Source organism: Solanum verrucosum, unplaced genomic scaffold (assembly GCF_900185275.1).
Source record: "Solanum verrucosum unplaced genomic scaffold, falcon-dt-bn FXZP01000094.1, whole genome shotgun sequence".
Taxonomy (NCBI): domain Eukaryota; kingdom Viridiplantae; phylum Streptophyta; class Magnoliopsida; order Solanales; family Solanaceae; genus Solanum; species Solanum verrucosum.
The window spans coordinates 3,719,602-3,745,063 of record NW_026019970.1 but is presented as its reverse complement, the minus strand read 5'-3'; the positions used below and the strand labels follow the sequence as shown (position 1 = coordinate 3,745,063).

General features: G+C 31.7%; 2 protein-coding genes across 2 annotated transcripts; both read right to left on the bottom strand.

The window, feature by feature from the left end:
- Positions 1-6,496: 6,496 nt before the first annotated feature.
- LOC125817047 (transcription elongation factor 1 homolog) lies at positions 6,497-6,768 on the bottom strand. The gene has a single exon (XM_049496635.1). The coding sequence runs from the start codon at positions 6,764-6,766 to the stop codon at positions 6,497-6,499; it is 270 nt and encodes an 89-aa protein (XP_049352592.1). The 5' UTR covers positions 6,767-6,768.
- A 7,263-nt stretch (positions 6,769-14,031) lies between these two features.
- Positions 14,032-18,770, bottom strand: LOC125817177 (protein LURP-one-related 10-like). Its single transcript, XM_049496728.1, has 3 exons — positions 18,487-18,770; positions 17,691-17,921; positions 14,032-14,223 (listed from the first exon to the last, which is right to left on the bottom strand). The coding sequence occupies exons 1-3, from the start codon at positions 18,733-18,735 to the stop codon at positions 14,032-14,034; spliced, it is 672 nt and encodes a 223-aa protein (XP_049352685.1). The 5' UTR covers positions 18,736-18,770.
- Positions 18,771-25,462: the final 6,692 nt, after the last annotated feature.

The following is a 25,462-nucleotide window of genomic DNA, read 5'->3' as shown; positions in this document are numbered from 1 at the left end:
TGCGTTCCATAGCTGTTGAGCTTCTCCATTGTCTTTCTAATTTTCCCCCATTTCTTTCTTCCTTGAAATTCTTGTTCTTCTTTATTGATTATCTGATTCAAAGTTTTTTTCAACAATGAGAGACAATTCGACATCTGTTAGTACTGGAGTAAAAGATCCAAGAACAATTTCTCAACTAGATCGCAATGACCCGCTATATATGCAACATTCAAATACGCCAGGTATCTCTCTCGTTCCTCAGTTGTTGACAAGAACTGATAATTACTCAGAATGGAGTAGATCGATGTTGTTGTATCTGCTAGTAAAGAATAAAGTAGGGTTTATTGATGGATCTTGCAAGAGAGAAACGTATCTGCAGGATGAGTTCAAGTTACATCAGTGGGATAGGTGTAATGCGATTGTACAGTCATGGATCATGAGTTCTGTGACTCAAGAATTGAGAAATGACATTGTATATTCTGAAAGTGCTCACAAGGTTTGGAAAGCATTTAAAGAAAGATTTGATAAAGTGAATGCAACCAAGATTTTCCAGCTTCACAAGGAGATCTGTATGATTGATCAAGGGATTCAAAACATCTCTGTTTACTTCTCCAAGTTGAGTGATTTGTGGGATGAGCTTGAGTCTATAATACTTTTTCCGGTGTGTGATTGTGATAAATCTAAGAATTTCACAGCTTATTTGCATCAGCAGAAGTTTATGAAATTCTTGATGGGCCTGATTGAGACTTATGCTCCACAAAGAAGTCAAATTCTTATGATGACACCTACTCCTACTTTGGATCAAGCGTATTCTATGATGATTCAAGAAGAGATCCAAAGAGGGAGTAATGGAATCTTGGGCGTTTCACCAGTAGAAAGGACTCACAGCTCTCTAATTGTTGCAAACATCTCTAATATAAGACCTAGTAGGAATCCAAACACATAATTAAAGTGTGATTACTGCAAGTTAAAGGGTCATACTAGAGAAACATGTTACAAGTTGATTGGATATCCTCCAGGGTTCAAGTTTAACAATAATAGAAGGAAGACCTCTTATGATCAACCATCAGCACATAATGTGATCAATCAGGAAAAACATATTTCAAGGAATGGTGATAGGGTTCATGCGACTGGTGGTATGGGTTCTATCTTCCAAGGTCTCAACAATGATCAGTACTTGCAGCTTGTGCAAATTATGGAAGATTTGAAGAAGAAAAATAAAGGAGAGGACAATGAGGATTCACCAGTAGATGTAGCCAATATGGCAGGTATGGTATCCACAAAATCAGACTGTTAGATTATTGATTCTAGAGCCTCATATCATATGACTTCTTCCTTGAGTTCACTGATAAATCCAATTCCTTCACTAAACCTACTTATGTACATCTTCCTACTGGGCATATCAGTGAGATTACACATACAGGGTCTTGTAGTTTGTTACCCTCTAAAACTCTTCACAATGTTCTGTGTATACCTAAATTTAACACCAATTTATTGTCTGTGACTAGGTATACAAGAGAGCTTAATAATTCAGTACATTTTTACCCTGATTTTTTTCTCTTTCAGGATCTCTCAAGTGGCAAGGTGAAGGGGATTGGTAGACAAGAGGGTGGCTTATACATCTTTAGTCCTTCAACACCTGCTGCAATATCCACTTCTGTGTACAAGCTTTCCTTTCAAATGCATGACTATTGTAATATCTACTTCTGTGTCACATTTATGGCATCAAAGGCTAGGCCATGCTCCCATTTCTGTTTTGAAAAAAATACCTGTAATAACTAGGTTACTAGATGATGTTGCCCATTGTCTGTTTGTCCCTTAGCTAGGCAGACTAGGTTGCCTTTTCCTATTAGTATTTCTAAAACTTCAGTTGTGTTTGATCTTGTTCATGCTGACATTTGGGGACCTTATCGGGTTCCTACTTATAATGGATTCAAGTATTTTCTTACTCTTGTTGATGATTTTTCGAGAATGACTTGGACTTTTTTACTAAGGCTTAAGAGTGATGTGTTTGTGCTGCTTAAAGATTTTATTCTTCTTGTTGAGAACTAGTTTTCTATCACAGTTAAAATCTTGAGGTCAGACAATGGTACTGAGTTTTTTAACACTTATGCACTAATTTCTTGAAAACTAAGGGGATTATTCACCAAAGTAGTTGTGTTCATACTCCACAACAAAATAGAGTTGTGGAGAGAAAACATAGGCATCTCCTAAAAGTAGCAAAGGCTATTAGGTTTCAAGCTAGTATACCTATCAAGTTCTGGGGTGACTGTATACTTACAACCACTTATATTATCAATAGGCTTCCTAGTACTGTTCTAAATGACATTTCACCTTATGAAGTTTTTCATTGTACACCACTCATTCTGTCTCAATTGAGAACTTTTGGGTGTCTTTGTTATGCTACTATTTTTGTTTTCCATGACAAATTTTCTTCCAAGGTTATTACAGGAGTCTTTATGGGGTATTCTGTTGCTTAGAAATGTTACAGGGTATATGACATTGCTGTAGAAAGGTTTATAATCAGTAGAGATGTTACATTTCATGAAAATATGTTTCCTTTCTCTCATCCTAAGTCACAATTTCTTCCTGGCTCTAAGGACTCTTCTACTACTTCTGTGCCAGATTCTCCTCATGTACCTTCACTAGATCTTTCTGATGAGCATCCTGACTGTCCTAATCTTTCTTCCTCATTACTTGTTATTTCTTCCCATGATGCTACTTCTCATGTTCCTCTAAGAAAGTCCAATAGACTTACTAAGCCTCCTATATGGCTCACAGATTATGTTCATCCTTCTTTTCCCTCTACTACCTCTTCTACTTCTGCTAGTTCTTGTTCTCTTTATCCTATTCAGTCATATCTTTTATATTCTCATCTTTCTTGTCCATTCCAGGCTTTTCTTGCCTCATTTTATTCTATTTCTAAGCCTACTTCTTATTCCCAAGCTGTTAAGAATCCTAGGTGGATTCAAGCTATGAAGCTTAAACTTGAGGCTTTAGATCATAATCATACTTGGAAGGTAGTGGATTTACCATCTGGGAAGGTTCCTATTGGTTTTAAATGGGTTTACAAGGTAAAGTATCATGCTGATGGGACTATAGAAAGGTTTAAAGCAAGGTTAGTAGCTAAGGGGTATACTCAGAAGGAAGGCATTGACTTTCATGATATTTTCTCCCCTGTAGAAAAAATGACCACAGTTAGGACTGTGATTGCATTGGCTGCCCTTAGGCATTGGCCTATCTTCCAAATGGATGTCCATAATGCATTCCTTAATGGTGATCTTTCTGAGGAGGTGTACATGGCTTTGCCACAAGGTTTTAGTAGCCAGGGGGAGTCCAAGGTATGCAGGCTACTTAAATTCCTATATGGTCTGAAACAGGCTTCTAGACAGTGGAACCTGAAATTGACATAAGCTCTTACAAGTTCTGGATTCACACAGAGCAATCATGATTATTCTCTTTTCACAAAAACAGCTAATAATAAGCTAGTGTTGATTCTTGTTCATGTAGATGACTTGCTTATCACAGGGTCTGATCTACAAAATATCAATAGAGCTAAGCTAGATTTGCGTAAAAACTTCAAGATGAAGGACCTAGGAGAACTGAGGTATTTTCTGGGATTTGAACTTGCCAGGTCAAGTGAGGGAATCCTCCTATCACAAAGGAAGTATGCTCTGGAAATTATCTCAGAGACTAGATTGAGTGGTTCAAAACCTAAGTGGACACCAACGGAGCAGAACATGAAACTAACCAGCAGTGAGTATGATCTTAAATTCTCTGAAAAATCTGAGGATGTTCTTTTAGAAGACAAGAGTGTCTATCAGAGACTGGTGGGAAAACTCTTGCATCTTACAATCACAAGGCCTGATATATCATATGTTGTTCAGTCCTAAAGTCAATTTATGTATGCCCCTAAAAGGTCTCATTATGAAGCTGCTTTGCATGTGGTGAAGTATATCAAGAGTCAGCCTGGGCTTGGTCTCTTAATGTCTAGTAAAGGGGATGAGAAGATAGAAGCATATTGTGACTCCGACTAGGCTGCTTGTCCTATGTCTAGAAGGTCTATCTCTGGTTTTTGTATCAAATTGGGAACATCTCTCATCTCTTGGAAAGCTAAAAAACAAAACACTATCTCTAGAAGTTCTGCTGAGGCAGAATATAGGTGCATGACTCAAACAGTAGCTGAATTGACTTGGTTAAAAGGGTTGTTACAAGAGTTGCAGGTGAAGGTGCAATTGCCAATTGATCTATATTGTGATAATAAAGCTGCATTACAAATAGCAGCCAATCCCATATATCATGAAAGAACAAAACACATTGAGATTGACTGCCATTTTATAAGGGAAAAATTGCAGGAAGGTTTGGTAAGAACTAACTATGTTGCAAGCAAGGAACAACCAGCAAATGTGTTTACCAAAGCTTTGGGTCGTCAACAACATGCTGCATTACTGGTCAAGTTAGGAATGAAAAACATTTTCCATTCTCAACTTGGGGGGGAGTGTAGAAATGAAGGAATAGTTAGTTGATAACCGTGTATAGATTACTTAGTTAAGAAGTTTGTTATTAAGTTTCCAATTAGAGGTTGACAAGTGGATAGTTAGTTAGTAACTAACTTTGTAAATGCTTTTGTAAATGCACTGTATATAAGTGGATCCATGATTGTAAGGATCAGTTCAGAAGTGTGTGAATAATAAAAATCTCAACACAACACAATTGCTCTCTATTAGCTTTCTTCCCTTTCTTCTATAGACCTCATCAATGGTGGCCTGAGTGCAGATTTTATCAGTTCGTTATGCAAAAAATTAGAGAAATTGACGTGATAATACTCTTTTTTTCTTACGATATGTTTTGTATTGAGTATATTTTTGTTATGTACATTTATATATATAGCAAATTTATTTAGCGCAGTGCTATGCTAGTTACAACCGCACGTACGTAGTGTGAATATAAGAAGAGTCAGGAACGATTTGAATTAGTCTAATAAGAAAAGATATAATAATCAAATGACAGTCTTTCTAATAAGGTTCCATTTGCATCAAAAACTAAAATTAAAATAAACAATAAAGACACATCTTGATGAGGACCATACAACTATATTTATGAATTTTCTTATTCTACTTGTGTTTTTATTTTATTTTCAGACGAATTGATCTGATTTTAGAGACGTGTAAATGTGATTTATTATTAGTCAAATATTATTCTAACCTAACAGAAAAAAAGTATTATTCTAACCTACCGGGGAAGTAAAAAAGGTATTATTATTGCCTGTCCTTTTAGTTTGAACTTTTTCCGAAAGGATATCCAGATTTGTTAGCTTGGTCTTAGTGGTCTCTTTTTGATCATTTATGTTAGTAAAATATTCAAGGATTCGTAATTGGTTAGTAGTCGCACGTAATTGACCTTTTCTTCCCAGAATTGGTAGTAGACAAAAATCAATAGGTTGACCTTTTCTTCGCAGAATTGATACTAGACTCTAGATAAAAATCAATAGGTCCATAGACCGTAAATGAATTTCTTCACCATCCCTATCATTTGAGAACACCTTTTATGGCTTGTTGAGTTGAGAAATTTGATACTTATTATCCTTATGAAAACGTTCTTCCACAAACTTCAGGTATTTCGTGACACTTTCTGTTTGTGAAATAGTACTCTTAATGTTATTAGCAACAATCATTCGCATGAACATAAGGCTCAATCTGTTAGAGCGCTCCCATGATTTATGAAAAGACTTATCATCCTCACTGCTCTTATCAGTAATGGCATTAGGTTTATCATTCAGCAGAGCCAAGTCAAGATCCATCACACTTCACACCTAAGTGGAACTGGACTTGTTCATGCCATTCAGAGAAGTTCAACCATTGAACATGATAACAGACGAAGCATGCGAATGAAGAGGAATAACTGCAAAATAGATATACATGCTCACAAATCAGAAAATAATGTGAATTCAGTAAAACGATAAAAAACATATCGTGATTCTCCTTTGAGTAGATACTACGACACATTATCATAATTAAATGCCATTTTTTTAGTCAGACGTATACGAATTCTTTGGATATATAATATATGTTTGATTGAAAATATTAATTTACCTCATAATGTTCACTATTCGTAGAATGATTGATTTGTCTTTGGAAAAATTCTTAAGTTCTAGCATGAATGCATATTTTTCTTAACCATACTAGTTTGATCACTTTGATGACTAACAAACTATATAAATACAAATGTACACATAATATCATAAAATTTTGTGCATGAAAATAATTTTATACATTTTAGTTTGGCCACTTTGATGACTAGCAAACTATAGAAACATAATACATGCATCAAGTGATCATTAATATTATATGTGTAGACATTGATTTCTCTAGTTAATTTGATCAGTTTGATGACTAACAAACTATTTTGCACTAAGTACATATTTTATTTATTGCTTAATATAACGATCACTTTAATTCATTACACAATCTAAAACAAAACACAATTATTACATTACGGGAACCTAAACCATAAGAACCTAAGAACCATCATCGTCTTCAAGGTTGTTCACACGTTCACACTCGTCAATCCATTCACTGTATATGTCAATGGCCTCTGTCAGTGCTGTAACAGTAGTGCTGAAGCTCTCTTGACAAATCATGCAATTTGCCTCCCCAATCAAGTTCTTCATATCAATGCGACATTCGACACTGCTGCCATGGCTACAGAATGGACAGGTGAAGGTAGTGTCAAGTTTGTCCATTCTTTTTTTTGGTGGCGGCTTTGATTTTGACTTCCTCTTTCCCATAGCTCAAGATATTTTGTTTATATACTTAAATCTCAATTCAAGTTCTCTCAATTCTGTATATTTCTGTGTATTGAAAATAATAATAACATTCTATTTATAACAGTAAAAACCAAATTATATTAGGATTAGGAACCACTCTAAATAACAAATCCTAAATATCATAAATAACAAATCCTAATCAACTTAGATTTCCTAGTCCAACTTTAAATTATTATTTTCAACGTAAAAGAAATATTATTTTACGAAATAAACACTTTTATCTCCGGCTGCATACTTGATAGCATCAAGGATTACTATTAATGAGAAGATGAAGGCTTGATCAATATTTGGATACATTGTCACCATAAAATTGTCTTTCCCAATTAATAAACTCTTAGCAGTAATTTTCTTATGCATCTGCCATAAATCATTCACAAAAATATAGTGTAAGTATGATATAACGTTCATTAATTCATCATTTTCAATCAAGAAAGAAAATCGTGTGATAGGTTAAAGAATTACTAAATTGATGTGAATTTGAATATTAATTTTGTTGAAATTTAATTTCTTTTACAAAGCAAATCGGCGAAATTCTGAATATGAGAGTCAAAACATATCTTCTTCTTTTTTTGTGTGAATTTGAATATTTATTTTGTTGAAATTTTAATTCATGTCTTAGAAATTCAAAATCCTTGTTTTGATAAATTATTAACACTCGTTATAAGGGGTCGTTTGGTAGAGTGTATTAGAAAATATAATACATCCATTACCTTTGATTTCCTTACCTGATTGTTTTTGGTATATTACGATACTTGCTCATTTAGTCTATAGTCTTTCATACTCTGTACATTATTTCGTACTGACGCACCATTGTCTGGGGGGTTGCTGCATACATGCATGCAGGTCTCGACAGAGGACCCAGTAGACCTCCTCAGCAGCAGGATTAACTTCTATTCGATTGGCTAACCCCTTTCCTCCGGAGCTATCAGAGTTGGGAGGTTTGTTAGCTTTTGTTGTATATATTTTTATGGGTAGGCTGGGGCCCTATCCCGCCAATTTTTACTACTCTTAGAAGCTTGAAGACTAGTGTGTGCGGTGTATAGCTACGTTATGGCCATGCTGGCCTAGTTTGTTGGTTTGTTAAAGCTTGTGAGTTGTTTGATGTTTGTCTTGATATATACCTGCTTTCAGTTTTGGTATAGAGATCATGGTGGCCTCGACAGCCCAATCAGGACTTCTGTGCTAGTTGGTTATTTCTTTATATGAGCTCTTGAGAGTAGCTGTTTCTTTTATAAATCTGTTGACAGGGGCCTTGCCGGTCAAAGGCTTAGTTTTAAGCCGAGATATACTTGTTTGTTTTCTTGATTGCGTGTGGCTGCCATGCGCTAGTAGCAAATAAGTCAACAGTTGCGCCCCTTGAGTTTGGGGCATGACAAGAATCTTCTTGGCAAAATATGAATGGAGTCTCATACAAGTTTTGTCTGCCACATAATACTTATACCTCAAACATAATAAAAATTTTCCTAAAAGTAATATAGAACTATTCAAAATAGGTTAAATTTATTCTTTATTATATTTTTTATTAAAACAAATAATTCTTGTTGTTATATTTTTGGTTCGAAAATATCCTTCAATCATCAAAATTCAAAATAGACTAAAATATCTTTCTTCTAATAGGAAACGGTTATTCCAAAACAAGAAAAAGTATGTTAACTTAGTTGAATGTGAGAAATATAATTATAAAATAAGAAAATAAACATAATAAATATTTTTCATTTTAAAAGAAGATGGCATATAGATTCCTTTTTCTTTCTTAACACATTAGGTATGAGTTATATTTTTTCTTATACATGATATCATGTACTTTTTTTTACTAATTTTAAGAACACTGATATGGTTAAAAATAATGATTTCAGTTATATTTTGATGTGCTATATTACTCTCTTTATTTTTAGCTTAAGTCATACTAAATGTCAGTCAAGAGGTAGTATCATAGGTTTTTTTAAAGAAAAAAATAGAATAAAATTTTGTTGAATTTCAAAATAGTTCAATTTATCTCCAAAATAGATTTTTACTAAATTCTTGAAATTAATGGCAAATTATTTCATTTCAAGTAGTAATGGAAAAAGTTGATCCAGTTTTTCTTGTTTTGAAACAATCGTTAGATAGAAAGGTATTGTTGATTCATTTGAGTAATTGGAGGTATTTTAAGATAAATATTAATGGGGAGGACATTTGAACTGAAAATATAATGAAGGACAAATATGATGTGTTTTAAATACAAGAGTATTTTTTGACTTTTTCTCTAAACAATTACTATAAAATCATAAAATATTTGCAAATATCGTAGTAATAATATCATGGAAAAAGGTTAAAAAATGTCCCCAACTTATTGAAAATGGTTCAAAAATGCCCTCCTTTCACCTATTGGTTTAAATATGCCCTTAACGTTTTCTTTAGGTTCAAAAATGTCCTTTAGCTAACAGAAATATGACATGAAATTTAACTAAACAAATGGCCGATTTTCATTGGTCAACATAATTATTTTATCAAATATAAAAAAAAACCCACCCAGCCCCATTTCAAACCAAACACCCAAACTCATTTCAAACCCGACACCCAAACCCATTTCAAATTAATATAACCCAAGTTTTGTCTCTCTTCTTTCTTTCTTTCTTCCCCTTCCCCTTTTCCTCATCTACCCCTTTTATTTAATTTGTGTTTTCTTTCTTCCTATTTAATGTATAAAAGATTAGTTTCTTAGTCAAGATTAATCGTGTAATAGCTATTGAAGATTGATTGTAAATCATTTCACAATGTGGATGCGAATGAATATTGTATGTAAATTCCCACCTTGCGGCATCAGTGATTAATATTATTATGCATTTTAGTTGCTATTTATTGGGTTAAAATGCTGTTTTGGGGGTTTACAATCTACATTTAGGTGTTATTTTTTGAGTTTCAAGCTTTCATTTTAATTGTTGTTTGTTGGGTTGAAAGTAATTCTTTTTTGGGCTTAAAAGCTGCAATTTAGCTATTTTTTATCAAGTTAATTGATGCAACTTTAGTTACTTTGGGGATGAAAGTTGTTTTTTCAAGAAAGAAAAGAGGATGAAGAAAGAACAGAGGAAGAAGAAAAGACAAAGGTCGCATGAAGTGCCAGTTGAAAACGGGTTTGGGTGAAGTTTTTTTATTTGATAAAATAATTTTGTTGACCAATGAAAATTGACCATTTGTTTAGTTAAATTCTATGTCATATTTCTATTAGCTAAAGGGCATATTTGAACCTCAAGAAAACGTTAAGGGCATTTTTAAATCAATAGGTGGAAGGAAGACATTTTTGAACTATTTCTAATAGGTTAAGGGCATTTTTAAGCTTTTTCCCTAATATCATTACTCTCAAAATAATAAAAGTGTTACTCATTTAATTTTAAAAAAAATAAATATGACAGAAAATTTTCATTTTACTATTAACAAAAATGAAATTATGTGTCTTACTATTTTATTTTTTTTGGCTTTTCCAAAATAGTGTTTTTTTCTATACTTAGTAAGTTTTTCAATTTCAGCATTCTACGGCTTCAAAAACTTATGATTTTTCTCGTAAAAAATACATCAAAATTTTTCGAAAATAATCATCTGTAAAATCCTCCATTAAAAGTTGGTCTAATTGGGCAACAAATATCTGAATGCATTCTAAAATATCCTCTGCTCTCCACGACTTCCCTTTTTGAAATTGAAACGATCGATGTTATTTGCCAACAATACATTCTTCACAAACTTAGGAGGGGATGAGAATTTTGAAAATGCCTATTACCATATTTTTCTGTTGGAGAGTTTTTAATCCACCAAAACTCAAGAGACCATATCTAAAATGTCACAACCAGGAAGGATCTTTCACTTCCGACTTCAACAAAGATTTAATACTCTCAATGTTCAAGGGAAATAACTTGTTTGAATTTATTTTCCAGTAGATCCTCTAGTAGGACTATAAATCTCACAAACACCTTTTCTCGTGTGAATAAAATACCTTTTCTCTTGCAACTGTCTAATACTCAATAAATTGCTTTTTAGAGCAGGAACATATAACAAATTTGATATTATTCTAAATCATTCTTTGGCTTTAATTTTAATATTACATTTTCCCATTACATCCACAGTAGAGCAATCAACAAAACTAACTTTAGAACGAAAGCCTTCATTTAAATAAGAAAAACAAGACTTACTCCCACTTATGTAATTACTGCAGTCTGTGTCCAGATACCAAAAATCTTGCAAAGGTTCTTCATATGCTTGTGTTGGTATCAACAAGGTCTCAACTTCATTGTTTCCAACAAAATTTGACTTCTCGTCCTTATCATTAGGCAACCTAGTTTAGAAATCAGACTGATAATGACCAAATTTATGACATCAATAACATTCGACATTTAATTTGTCAAAATTCTTTCCCCTTTTTTTTTGTCATCATTGGCTCTAAAATTTCTGCTACCATCCTTGTTGCCTCCATCTCTATTTCCTCTATCTCATCTCCTTCTTCCTCTTCCTCTTCCTCTATAGGGATTGCAATGGGGCGGGGCGGGTTGAGCTTAACCCGCAAAATTTTTAATCCGCCCCGCATAACATTGGTTTTTCATTTTCACCCCGCCCGCATAGATTCGCTCCGCCGCATGAATCTGCCCCACATAATTTTTTAATATTTTCTTTTTCTACTTAACTTTGATACTAAAAATAAAATTCATAAAAATAAATTCATTTTTTATTAACTTGTATTAATTTAATAGGATAGTGACTTAAAATTTTATTTATTAGAGGGCAATTGGGAAACATATAAGAAATTGAATTATTTTTATTGAAATCATTTGCATTTACTATCTTGGATATTTTAGCAGTTTTAAAGAAATTATCTTAATAACTAATGTTCTATCACTCTTATAACATGTAAACAAATTAAAATTAAGTTTAAACCCACATAAAATCACATATACCCACCCCCCGCATTAGTTTTAAAAAATTCACTTCAACCCACCCCACATTACACCTGCCCCGCACAACCTTAAACCCCGCCCCACAACTTTAAACCTGCCCCACTTGCCCCCTCATCCGCCCTGCCCCATTGACTTCCCTATTCCTCTACCTCTACCTCTTCCTCTTTCTCTAGAATTGGAAAAAATAAAAGCAGAAGCCTTCAAGGCCTGCTCCTAAGAAATTAAACTGCAATTCATCTTCTATTCATGCACCAATAAGGAGTTTGCAATTCGTCCAGCAACAACTCATCTACATATTTTGACTCTTCAATGGAGCACACAACATAATCGTACTTTGGTGTCAAAGGGCGCAATATTTTGTCAACAATTGTGACATCATTCATCTTCTTGCCATGGAATCACATTTTATTATCGATTTCCATTGTTCTAGCGGAGTAACTCGTTATAGACTCTCCTTCCTTCATTTATGAAGTTTCAAAAATTCCTTCTCAAGGCCTGAAATTGTGCACGCTTCACTCTGGCAGTGCCTTAATATTTTTTTCTTTATCGAATCTAAAATACTCTTAGAAGTTTCTTTGCAAAGACTAGGACGCTCAATAGTTTGAAAGAAGTAAATTTTTGCCTTTAAATATTTCAATTTTCTTGCTCCGAACTCTGTCTTTTGGGCATCCATTAAAACTTCACCTTTTGTTGAAGCACCGATGCCGTCCTCGACAATTGGCCAATACTTCTTCAACCCAAAAAATTTTCCATCAGCATACTCCAATGGTCATAATGACCATCAAAGAGAGAAATTGTTGCTTGTACATATTTACTACCTGATGTCATGAGTGATACAGAAAAGAGGAGAGAGGTATAACTCCATGATCTCCCTATGTAATGTTGTTTGCCTATCGCTATTTTTTTTCACTTTAGGATCTCACGCTCGCTCTGATGCCACTTTAAACATAAGCAAGATAGTGAAATGTGCAGTAAACAAAAATAGAGAAAAAGAGTTGACACGTTGAGAAGAAAGGGAACTACTTTGCTGCTCTTATTAGTGCTCTGCAACAACTGGAGATTTTATATGAAAAATACATAATGTTTGAAGCTAAAAAATGGAACCACTACCTTCTAAAAAATAGGAAGTAGATCCATGATAAACTACTCCCCTAAAGACTGGGACAAAGCTAAAACAACTTGACTTTATTTGCTAATACAACTCTAAGTAACGAACTATTCCACTAACAATATTTATCCCTATGATGTTTAATCTTCATGTCATCAATATATTTGCTCTTGTACTCTAAAAGAGGGTCATATTTGTCATTATACTCTCTAAAAGGGTCATATGACCAATTTTTAAAATACAAAGCAAAAATTACCCCTTTTTAGAGTTTAAGGACAAAATATGTCACTTTTTTTAGAGTATAAGGGCAAATATATTGATGGGGAGTTAACGTCGTAGGGATAAATATGACCCTTATTGAGAGTACAAGGGCAAATATGACCCTTAAGTTGGTTGAAAAGGACAAATATGTTGAAAAAGTATAATAAAGGGCAAATATGACACAAAACTAAAGTAAAAAGATCCCGAATAAGTGGTAAGTCACCACATATATATCAATGACTCCTATTGCCATAAATCATGTTTTGCGACGTACTGAACATATACTATGAGTATGAACCTTTGAATTAACCTTTATCATATAAAGTATTTCAATAACTATGTATGAATAACATTCTTAATTAAGAGAAATCCTTTTTCAAATACGATCATCGTTTGTACATATCCTATATAAGAAATCCTAGATACTCTCATTGGTCATGTACTTTTAAGGTCAAAAGTAAATGAAATAATGAATAACATTCCTAATAATTAAGTGAAATCCTTTGAAGTTTGACCAATGTATATGAGCTCGAAATTGAGATTCCACAATCTCATTAGGTTCAAAAGATAATTAATGCATGATTAACCTTTTACCAGTTGGACTAAAATAACTTTCATAATCAAAATATGATACTACAGTCTACAACCTCAACGGTCTAAAATAAACATTCTCTTCGTCTTATTTCATGTGCTACCTTTTCATTTTAGTCTCTCACAAAAAAAAATATCATCCTTCTATAATTGAAAATAATTTAATTTTAAAATTCTCATTTTACCCTTAGTGAAATGATTTACAACCACATAAATATTTAAGAATTGTTTTTAACCACAAATTTTAAAAGTTTTTTTTTCTTAAACACCGTGTCAAATTAAACGATACCACATACATCAGGGCAGAAGAAGTATTATTTTGCAGAATAGATACTTTTAATTTGCTAGAAACCAACACCAATAGCGGCGGCACCTACATCGGCAGCGGCACCTATGACAGCAGCATCGGTTTCAGTGATAGCATCAAGAATTACTATTAAGGAGACGATGAAGGCTTGATCAATGTTTGGATACATTGTCACCATAAAATTGTCTTTTCCAATTAATAAACTCTTGTCAGTAATTTTCTTATGCATCTGCAATAAGTCATAATATAATGTTCATTAATTCATCAGTTTCAACTAAGAAATGAATTTGTGTGATCAATTATTAACACTCGTTCCAAGGGGTTGTTTGGTAGAGTGTATTAGAAAAAATAATGCATGTACTCTTTGTCTCTAATTACTTAGCTACTTTTAAATTGACACACACCTATTAAGAAAACAATAATTGATATAGTGAGTTTATCATTTTAACCCTATTAATTATGAAGTGAATGAATTAAAAACTTAAGATTTTCAAAAAGTTTTACATTTTTCAAAGTAATAAATTGAGGGTATAATAGAGAAAAAGAATTTGTCTTTTCTTGATTTGTCAAAATGGACAAGTAATTAGGGACAATTAAAAAAGAAAAAATGAACAAGTAATTAGGGAAAGAGAGAGTATTAGTTTTGTGTATTAGAAAAATAGTAGTATCTTGTTTGATATATTTTTTTAGCCAATGGATATAATAAAATTAATATTTGTATTAGTTTCACAGTCTATTGTGTATTGAAGTGTAGTGTATATTATTATAATACCATAGATTTTCATCTATTCCTAATACAAAAGATTTCAATACATGCATTAAATTGATTAGTGACATAACTATTCTTCAAATCTCTATCAACACATTTTTTTATTTTCCAAAGCTAATGAGCGTGGAGGATATTTTTGTAAACAAGTATTTGTTATAGAAGTTATGCAAGACTTGTTATTTTTATTACATCAAATCAAACAGTATATGAGAATTAAATAATATCAATATAACTAGCTAATACATACATTACTAATACACTTTATTCAATATTATTATTATACACTCAATCAAACGATAACTTTTAAGAAAGAAAGTACCATGACCTAAATCAAGAAAACACAAGCCAAAATACTGTGTAATATAATGAATATATCTAGTGCTGAAATATTTTATGGTGAGTAAGGTATACCATGTTATAATTATATAAGAGAGTTTTATAATAAATAAAAATACATTTTATGGCTCCATACATTTATAACTTATCTTTTTTCTTCTCACTCCTACCCCTCATCTTCCATTTACTCCTCCCTCTAACATAAAGTACATCGTCTTTTTTTAAAGAAAAAATTTATTCAATTTATTTTTATTACACAAATTAAAAAGGCACCATGAGCAAAAGTAATTTTTGAAAATTGATATTAAGTTCTTATTTTCTCTCTCTCTCTTTAACATCACTTCTCTAATTCTCCTCTAATGTAGTTTATTTTACTTTTTCCTTCTTTATGTCTACTTAAAAAAGAATTAAACTAAACATGTGTTCTTAACATCATAAAAATTCAATTGTAATGTTTTAGGATAAACATAAATTTACAATTTGGTCAATTAACAAATTTTAAACATAATTAATTATTTTCCCCCATTTCATCGTAATAACTAATTCTTCTTTAAAAGTGTAATTTTCTTTTTGTAAAGTTGCAAAAAAAATTCTTGTGGAGTGAATTATTAAAACACTTACATATATACTCGTTCTCCGTTATGAATTTATACGATATCCTTTTGTTCTCAAAATCCAAGCTATAAAATGTATTTTTTTTTCATAAAAAAATCTTCTCACTAAGTTGAGATTTTTCTCATATTAGAATAATGAAAAACAAATTTATAGCTGCAATTTTGAGAATAAAAGAATATTGTATAAATTGATGGAGAGTGTATGTATATATGTAGGTGTTTATGGATGCTTTTCGATTTTGGGTTTCATGAAAATAGTGTCAAATTAAAACTTATGTAATTATTTGTCATGATCATTGATGCTCTTTCCATTATATTTTATTGTTGGAGAATATTTGATGGATTTAAGTGTTTAGAAATTATGAAATTGTTGAAAGAAGAACAAGAGAACAAATTAAACTTATACCCCTATTGCTTTTTAATTAGTAGTCCGCTTTTCCTTTTAGACGTCCTTTAAAAAATTATAAATAAAAATAATAATTTTGTTAGTTGCCAAATAATTTTGAATAACTATATTTAGTAATCTAAGTAAAAAAATAATATCAAAATGTTACAATAAGATAAATTCGGCTAGAAATATTAAATTCCACATTTTTCGGGAATAAAAATTAATAAAATTAAAAAAAAAGTAGCAAAATTAAAAATAATTATACATAGAAAGAAAAGGAAAAGTTGAACTAAAAAGGAAGATAGAGGAGAGATTTTGACACTTCCCTTTTTTTTTTGAAAATGAGATCCAAAAATCCACTTGGCAAAATATGAATGGAGCCTCATACAAGTTTTGTCTGCCACAAGTTTTACCTCAAACATAAGAAAAATTTTCCCAAAAGTAATACAAAACTATTCAAAATAGATTAAATTTATTCTTTATTATATTAATTTTGATAAAAATAATATTCTTCTTGTTATATTTTTTGTTCGAAAATATCCTTCAACCATCAAAATAGACTAAAATACCTTTCCTTTTAGTAGGAAAATGTTATTCCAAATCAAGAAAAATTAGGTTAATTTAGTTGAATGTGAGAAATATAATTATAAAATAAGAAAATAAGTAGAATAAATATTTTTCGTTTGAAAAGAAGATGGCATATAGATTCTTTTTTCTTTTTAACACATTAGGTATGAGTTATATTTTTTCTTAAACATGATATTATGTACCTTTCCTTACTAATTCTAAGAATATTGATATGGTTAAAAATAATAGTTTCAGTTATATCTTGATGTGCTTTATTACTTTCTTTATTTTTAGCTCAAATCATCCTAAATGTCAGTCAAGAGCCAGTATAATAATTTTGACAAACAATAGAATGAAAGTTTTGTTGAATTTCAAAATAGTTAATTTATCTTCAAAATAGATTTTTACTAAATTCTTGAAATTGATGGCAAATTATTTCATTTGAAGTAGTAATGGAAAAAGTTGGTCCAGTTTTTCTTGTTTTGAAATAGTCAGGTATTATTGATTCATTTGAGTAATTGGAAGTATTTTTTTAAAGATAAATATTTAATGGGGAGGACATCTGAACTGAAAATATAATGAAGGACGAAATTAATCTACTTTATATACAAGGGTATTTTTTACCCTTTTCTCTAAAACAAAGTACTATAAAATCATAAATTATTTGAAAATATCGTAGTAATAATATCATTACTCTCAAAATAATAAGTGTTACTTATTTAATTTTTAAGAAAATAAGTATGACGGGAAATTTTCATTTTACTATTACCAAAAATAAATTATTTGTCTTATTTATTTATTTTTTTGGATTTTCCAAAATAGTGTTTTTTCTATACTGGGTAAGTGTTTCAATTTCAATATTCTACCTAACAAACTTAAGACTATAAGATTTAGAAAGTTACATACGTCTTTAACTTACAAAATTCAAAAGTCTTCCTTTATTTCTTAAATTCATTGTCAAGTCAAACTAATATGCTTAAAGAAAGAATAACAAATAGAAAGTAAGATCAACGATAACTAACCTGAGCAACTATGGTAGAAGAATCTCCCGCATATATTGCACATGATCTATCAGACCAACTTCCCTTAATCAGATAATCATAATTCTTCTCCTTAGAATTGTTATTTGCTAAGAAAACAGCCAATTTGGTCTTCCATTGAAATATGGATGTTGTCTTTATAGTAAATAAAAAGTCTTTGTCATCTGTGCTTTTTCCTTTAAATGCATTCCATCTCGAATGCTCAGTCAATATCTATACAAAAATTAATTGATAGCAAGAACTACTTTAATTCTAACGTAAAAACATTTATATGATAGTCACTTGTAAAGTTATTACTAGTAAATTATTATGATAAGTATTAATGATAATTAATTTGGTATCACAAATTAAAATTTACTGATAATGCAAGATATCTTTAATTATCAATGTTTATAAACTTATTTATCATGTTATCATGTTACTATGTTAGTGAGTAGCACAGATCTTCCTTAAGATTTGGCTTGTAACATTACCTAACATGAGTTATGGTACAGTGGCTGTGGCTGAGACTGCTCCACCCTTAATCAGAAGTATCATATGACAGTCTTGAATATGATTTTTTTTTTGTTAGAAACGCCACCCTTAAATGAGCCATGCAGTGAGTGATCCAAATATATATATATATATATATATATATATATAACATTTACTTTCCTTCCCTTATTTTAATTTCTTTATAACAAATTTTTGTAACCTATTCATTATTAATTTAAAAATTCATAATATGAGGAGATCTCTAAAAATTAACCTCAAATAATTAAAAAAACCAATCATGTACCTTTTGCTTGAGAGTGATGAGGGGATTGTCTGCAGCATCAAGAATAACTCTTTTATCATGCCATCCAAAAGTTGTGCCTTTAACTTTGTACATGAAGTTTCCATTCATATCTGAAACAACAAATTCTCCATATCTAATTTTCTTCACCTTCCTAGATATAACAACATCAACCTGGTTCGGCATACAATATTGAGATCCGATTACAGCAATTGGATAATTAGCCATAGTTGCATAACTTGATTCCGCCATGAACAACGATCAGTCACTTTTACTTGTTCGTTATGCAAAAAATTAGAGATATTGAACAATACTCTTTTTTTTATGATATTTCTTTTGAGTAGAGTATATTTTTGTTTGTAGTTTAAATGTTCGTTTATATATATAACAGATTTATTTGGCACAAGTGTTATGTTAGTGACAACCGCGTACGTACTGGGAATATAAGAAAAGTCATGAACAGTTTGAATTAGTCTACTAAGAAAAGATATAATAATCAAATGACATCTAAAATTAAGAAAATTCTTAATTTTACTTTTCTTTTTTTTTGGTTTTCAGACCAATTGGTCTGATTTTAGAGACGTGTAAATATGATTTATTATTAGTCAAGTTGCATAACTTGATTCTGCCATAAACAGTGATCAGTGCCTTTTACTTGTTAGTTATGCAAAAATTTAGAGAACTTGACAATACTCTTTTTTTTTCTTAAAGATATTTTTGTTTGTAGTATATATATAACCCCGTACTGTGAATATACCAACTTGGGGATAAGCAATAAAGACACATCTTATTCTATACAACTGTATTTTATGAATTTTCTTATTCTATTTATGACTTTGATCTGATTTTAGAGACGTGTATATTGAGTTATTATTAGTCGCAAGTATTATTCTAACGTACCGAGAAAGAAGAGGTATTATTCTAACCTATCCATTTAGTTGAAACTAGATAATTTTTGCCCGGGCCCAATATTGACCTTATTATTGTCTGTTTCATTCATAGAATAGTGACACGGTTCGAAATGAATATGATGACATTTGTCTATTTTCACCAAGACAAATTAGCCTCAACTCAACGAAACGAAAGGAATGCGAAAAGATAAAACAAGAACAAGAGGAAGCGAAAAAACTTATTCATTCTATTAACACCTCAAAATCTGATTATCACGTGTACAAGTCTCTAATACAAAAAGTGCGGAAATGAAATAATTAGATAGTCTCAATGTCTTTGTTTATCAAATAGAATAAAGCTTAACATAAAGAAAAAGAGGGCCCGCCAGAAAGACAAGCAGCTACTCTCAATAGTTCTTTGACAAGCCTCGAAAAGTAGGAGAAGAAGAAGAGTGATCACACCGTACTGGGCTCGGAATCTACACAAGTGTAGAAGCAAGGAGTGATTTCCAACATGTATAAGAACAAGAGGCATAGAACAATAAAGAACTGATACTAACTCCTTTGTTTATTATTTCTCTCTATGTGTCTCGTGTAAATATATATATATATATATATATATATATATATATACACACGAGACACATAAGAGTTTTTGATGAGAGGAAACTGAGATTTCCAAAAGAGTTTTTGAGCAGTTTGAGTACCATCTCTTTTAAGAGTTAGATTTTTGAGTAATTATCTCAAACCAAGAAAGAGTTATGTTTTTAAACATATGAGCTGAGTATATTTTTGGGAGTATTATTGAGCACCGATATGGGGATTAGTTCAAATAACTCAAGTCTCCATAAACCATGTAGCCAACGTGGGTAGAAATAGTCATACTTTTTAGATGAATCATTATTGCTTAGTGGATCCACTTAGTTGAGAGGTCTTATGCCCTGGCAAAGTATATGACAGTTTTGACAATGTGGGTGAGACGATGTACATCACATAGCTCATAGTGTGATTGTTGGTTAGAAAATCTCCACAGAATTACATTATATTTTATTATATACAAATTGAGTTGTTATTGTATTCTTAAATACATTGAGTTGCTATTTACTGTTTTAAAAGCTTTCCATATATTGCATCTTTTATTGTTGTTTTATCTAGAGTTGAGTATCTTGTGTTAAGTATCTTATTCTTGAGTTGAGTTTAGTTGAGTGAGTTGAGAAGAGGTAAGTATGTTTCCTTTTTATCAAGTTCAAGCTTATGTTATGCTTTAAAATTCCCCTTACACGCTCGTACATTTCATGTACTGAGCCATTTGGTCTACATCATTTCATGATGCAGATATAGGTATTCAGGATCATCAACAGGAGCTTCGTTGATACCACATGGAGTTCGAGTTAGCTCTATATGTTGAGCCTCTTTTTTTCCAGAGGATTTCATTTATTTTTCAATTTTGTCAGGATGTCATGGGTCTTGTCCCAACTTCCATCTTTGTCATTTAGAGGCTTCATAGATAGACAGTAGAGTTTGAAAAGTCTGTTTCATTTATCTTTTTAAATGTTTTAAAGACTTGAGTTTCCTATTGGCTAGTTGAATATTCTATTTATATTTGGAGTAAAATCATTTGAGTTAAAGCTTTGTATTTGAGTTTCATGAATTCTATTTAGTTTTTAAGCTTTTGTATGCTTAAGTTACTCTTCCGATTGTAGCCAGCCAGGATGAGGGTTTGCTTGGGGACCAACAATAGTTCTCGAGTGTCGGTCACGTCCACGATGTAGGCTCAGGTCGTGACAAATCAAATATAGCTAAAATATAGTTGAGCATAAAGAAGTTATAACATTAGCAGGAGGTACTGGACATGGGTACTGAGCATTTTTTTTTTTTGGTTAGCATTATCTTTGTTCTGTGCTATTTAGTCTGATCCCCTGATGTTACTCAGTCGGTATCGTAGGAAATTTCTTGTTCATATCTACTTTGTTACTTGTCTCCTCATGTGTTTGTTGGAGACTAATGTATAGTGGTGGCCTGAAGGTTGTTCTGTGCTCTTTAGTCTGATCTCCTGAAGTTACTCAGTCGGTACTACAAAAAAACCCCAAATTGCCAATAGATTTTTACTAACAACTTAAGTTGGTTAGTATTCTACTAACAAATTACCAACATATTTCTAACTGAATTATATTTTAAAACTTAACGAAATTCTAACAGATTACCAACCAAAATCTTACTAACTAAGTATTTTAGTTGGTAAATACGGCGAGAAAACATGGCGCCAAATTTAGCAACATTCTATTAATGGATTACCAACTGAAATATTACTAACGCACACCTTTTGTTGGTAATATTACCAACGAAGTATATATCGGTTGGTTAATATGACAAAAAATTGTTTATATAATTTATTAACATATTACCAATGAATTACTAACCAAACATTTACCAACGGCAAGATTGTGTTGCTAAATTTACCAACCAAATATAAATGTGTTGGTAAATTAGTAACGAAATGTAATTTGTTGGTAAACTTGCCAACCAATATCCAATTAGTTGAAAATTTTGCTGACGAATAAAGATTGTAGTTAGTAAATTACTAACATCATTAAAATAGTAGGTAATAGACCAACTGATCATTAATCTATTGGTAAAATTTACCAACATATTAATTATTAGTTGGTAATATTACATATGAATGTTTAGTTGAATAGTAACTATTACCAATTGTGATAAAATTTATTGATAAATTATTAATTATAACCTATATTTGAATAGTTGATAAATTTATCAATTGAAGTGGTAAATCAACGTCTAGTGTTGAGGCTTTCATATTCAGTTTGTGTCGTTAGATGTTTTAACTTTAAAATTTTAGCCAAAACTTGCCTTTGGTCGATATTTTTGGTAAACGTGCTCAGATTAGAACTCTGTCAGTGTCATTAGCTTCGAAAGGTCATTTTTTATCTAACAGGAAGGTTGGTTCAAGTTTTGAGGCTTCCGTTTTTTGTTTGTGCCATTAGGTGTTTTAAATCTTTTATTTTGGCCAAAATTTGACTTTGGTAAAAAAAATTGTGAACGTGCTCAGATGAAAATTCCGTCAGCGTAATTAACTCCAAAGGTAATTTTTTATCTACTAGGATGGTTGGTTTGGGTTTTGAGGCTTTCATTTTTAGTGTGTGCCGTTAGGTGTTTTAGCTTATAAATTTTGGTCAAATTTAACTTATGTCAATATACTTGATAAACGTGTTCAGATGAGAATTTCGTCAGTGCAGTTAGATGCTGAAGGTCATTTTTGATGTAATAAGTTAGAGGGTTTGGGTTTTGAGGCATCCATTTTTAGTTTGTGTCATTATGCATTTTAACTTTTATGTTTTGGCCAAAATTTCACTTTAGTCAATATTTTTGATAATCGTGCTCGAATTGAAATTTTGTCACCGCGGTTAGCCATATAAGTTTAGTTTTGGTCTCATAGGATGGTTCGTTCGGATTTTGAGACTTTTATTTTCAGTTTGTGTCGTTAAGCGTTTAAACTTTTAACTTTTGGCTAAAATTTGAATTAGGTCAATTTTTTTGGGAAACATGCTCAAATTTGAATTTCGTCAGCGCAGTTAGCTCTGGAAGCTCTGGAAGGTCATTTTTCGTCTTATAGGATGGTTGGTTTGGATTTTGAGGTTTTCATATTCAGATTGTACCGTTAGGGGTTTTAACTTTTAACTTTAGGCCAAAATTTGATTTTGCTTAACATTTTTTGTAAACATGCTCTGATGAGAATTCCGTCAGCGCGATTTGCTTTGGAAGTTCATTTTTATATCTAATAGGATGGTTGGTTCAAATTTTGAGGCTTCCATTTTCAGTTTGTGCTGTTAGGCGTTTTAACTTTTAAATTTTGGCCAAAATTTAGATTTGGTCAATATTTTTGATAAACGTGCTCAAATTAAATTTTTTGATATAATGATATGTGTCATATTGAGATTAATTTAACTTGTTATCATAGATTTTACATTGTTTCATTCAAATATGATTTATAAAATTGATATTAATATTTTTGGATTTATATTCGTGCTCTTAGATTTTTAAATGCAATAAATTAATAAATATTTTACTATTGAATAATCATTCAATTAATGATATTTTGAACATATTGTCAATCAATTACTAACCTAACATTGAACTTGAATGATATACTACCAACAAACTAACAGTCAATTAGTAAATTTATTAGAAAAACAAATAATCATACTAACGTATTTAAAATTTATTACCAACAAGGGTTGTGGTGGAGTGGTAATTAAGTACTCCTTCATCCTTAACCAAGAGGTCTCATGTTCGATTCCCCTTGGGTACGGAGTCGCCTTGAATGTTATATTACCAACAAACTAACAATCAATTAGTAAATTTATTAGAAAAACAAATAATCATACTAACGTGTTTAAAATTTATTACCAACAAGGGTTGTGGTGGAGTGATAAGTACTCCTTCATCCTTAACCAAGAGGTCTCAGGTTCGATTCCCCTTGGGTACGGAGTCGCCTTTGTTAGGGACCGTGGAACTTATCGGTGTGAATTCGGATTTAGTCGTGCTCCGGTGTGGGTACCGGACACCGGATGGAAAATAAAAAAAAAGTATTTATTTAAAATTTATTGGTAAATTACCATACTAACCAAAAATTAGTTGGTGAATTTACCAACGGAAATTTCAGGGCCATGCTTCAAAATTTTGTAACATCATCTTTGGGTGTTTACCAACTGATTTTTGGTTGGTAAGTTTACCAACAAATTAAAATCGGTTGGTAATATTTACCGACAAGCTTTTTAGCAACGGATTAATATAAGTTGGCATTTGGTTGGTAACTCAATTTGCCAACCAATTTGATCAATTTACCAACGAATTTTTTTGTTGGTAATTGGGGTTCCTTTTGTAGTGAATCGTATCGTAGGAAATTTCTTGTCCATATCTACCTTGTTACTTGTCTCCTCATGTGTTTGTTGGAGACCAATGTATAGTGGTGGCCTGAAGTATTTTTTATTGCATCTTTTGTAACGTTGGTATACTCCCCATCAAATATACAAATCAAATAACAACTTTGTTAGATCGAGAAAGATTTTGATAATTGACAAATAGAGAAACAGATGAAAGGAACTGGTTGCGCCGACATGTTTCTTTCAGATCGAATTTAACTGGGATAAGGAGAATGTCAATCACACGAATTAGAAGTTATAAAGCGGTTGAAGGGTTGCTTTTTCGACAAGAAACCAGTGCATAAAATTAGTTTACAAAATTAGTTTACAAGAATTTTCATAAAAAGAATTCCTTCAAGGAAGATGAAGCGTGCATAAAATTAGTTTACAAGAATTTTCAAATTTCACACGAATAAGAAAACAGAGTTGAAGTAGGAAAAAGATTCTTGGTCTACTTATTCTATAACTAGAGCAAGAATCTTCCAACGAAATTTGCGCACTTAAATAAAGAGTTACAAACAGAATACAATCAAATAGAGGGAGTTCATATTTGAGTGATTTCTGATTACGAAGTGTAGCCAACGCAAGGAAACAAGAATTGAAGAACTGATTCATAGGCTTATGTTCTGTACTTCTTAAGTCAAGTTTACTTGTATTGAATTTTTATCGAATTGTATCTTTAATTCTTTCTAGATCCAGTGAAGTATAAACTGGAGTAAGAATAGAGTCTTCAAGTTGGGGCGACTTAAAGACTTGAAAACATAAACCTTGGGGGGTTTGTGTTGGAGTTTAGGAATTAAAGTTAGCTCCTAGGATTTCATTAAGTTCCCTATTTTCCATTCTTTGTAGGTAAAAGAAACAAGACTAACGACAAGCAGCCTATGTTCACATATTAATCAATAGCTTGCAGTTACGTAGAAACAATTCATGGACAATGTATGATATAACTTCAAATAAATAGGGCAGTTGTATATAACAAACACATTTGCTTACTCAAGTGATCTTGGCCGTGTCCTCGATTTAGAGCTTCAACCCTACTCCTTTTTCCTTTAGTCTTGGTACCCTTTCATGAATGCAAAGAGGAAGTAGGACGACCGGGACCTAACCTTACCTAAGGTCAAGCAGCTTGTCGCAAGCAAGCAAGTAAAC

Coding starts and splice junctions, on each gene's coding strand:
- LOC125817047 (XM_049496635.1), bottom strand. CDS start 6,766: ATGGGAAAGAGGAAGTCAAAATCAAAGCCGCCACCAAAAAAAAGAATG.
- LOC125817177 (XM_049496728.1), bottom strand. CDS start 18,735: ATGGCGGAATCAAGTTATGCAACTATGGCTAATTATCCAATTGCTGTA. Junction 17,922..18,486: donor TCATCACTCTCAAGCAAAAG/GTACATGATTGG, acceptor ATTTTTGTATAG/ATATTGACTGAGCATTCGAG. Junction 14,224..17,690: donor CTTCTACCATAGTTGCTCAG/GTTAGTTATCGT, acceptor GACTTATTGCAG/ATGCATAAGAAAATTACTGA.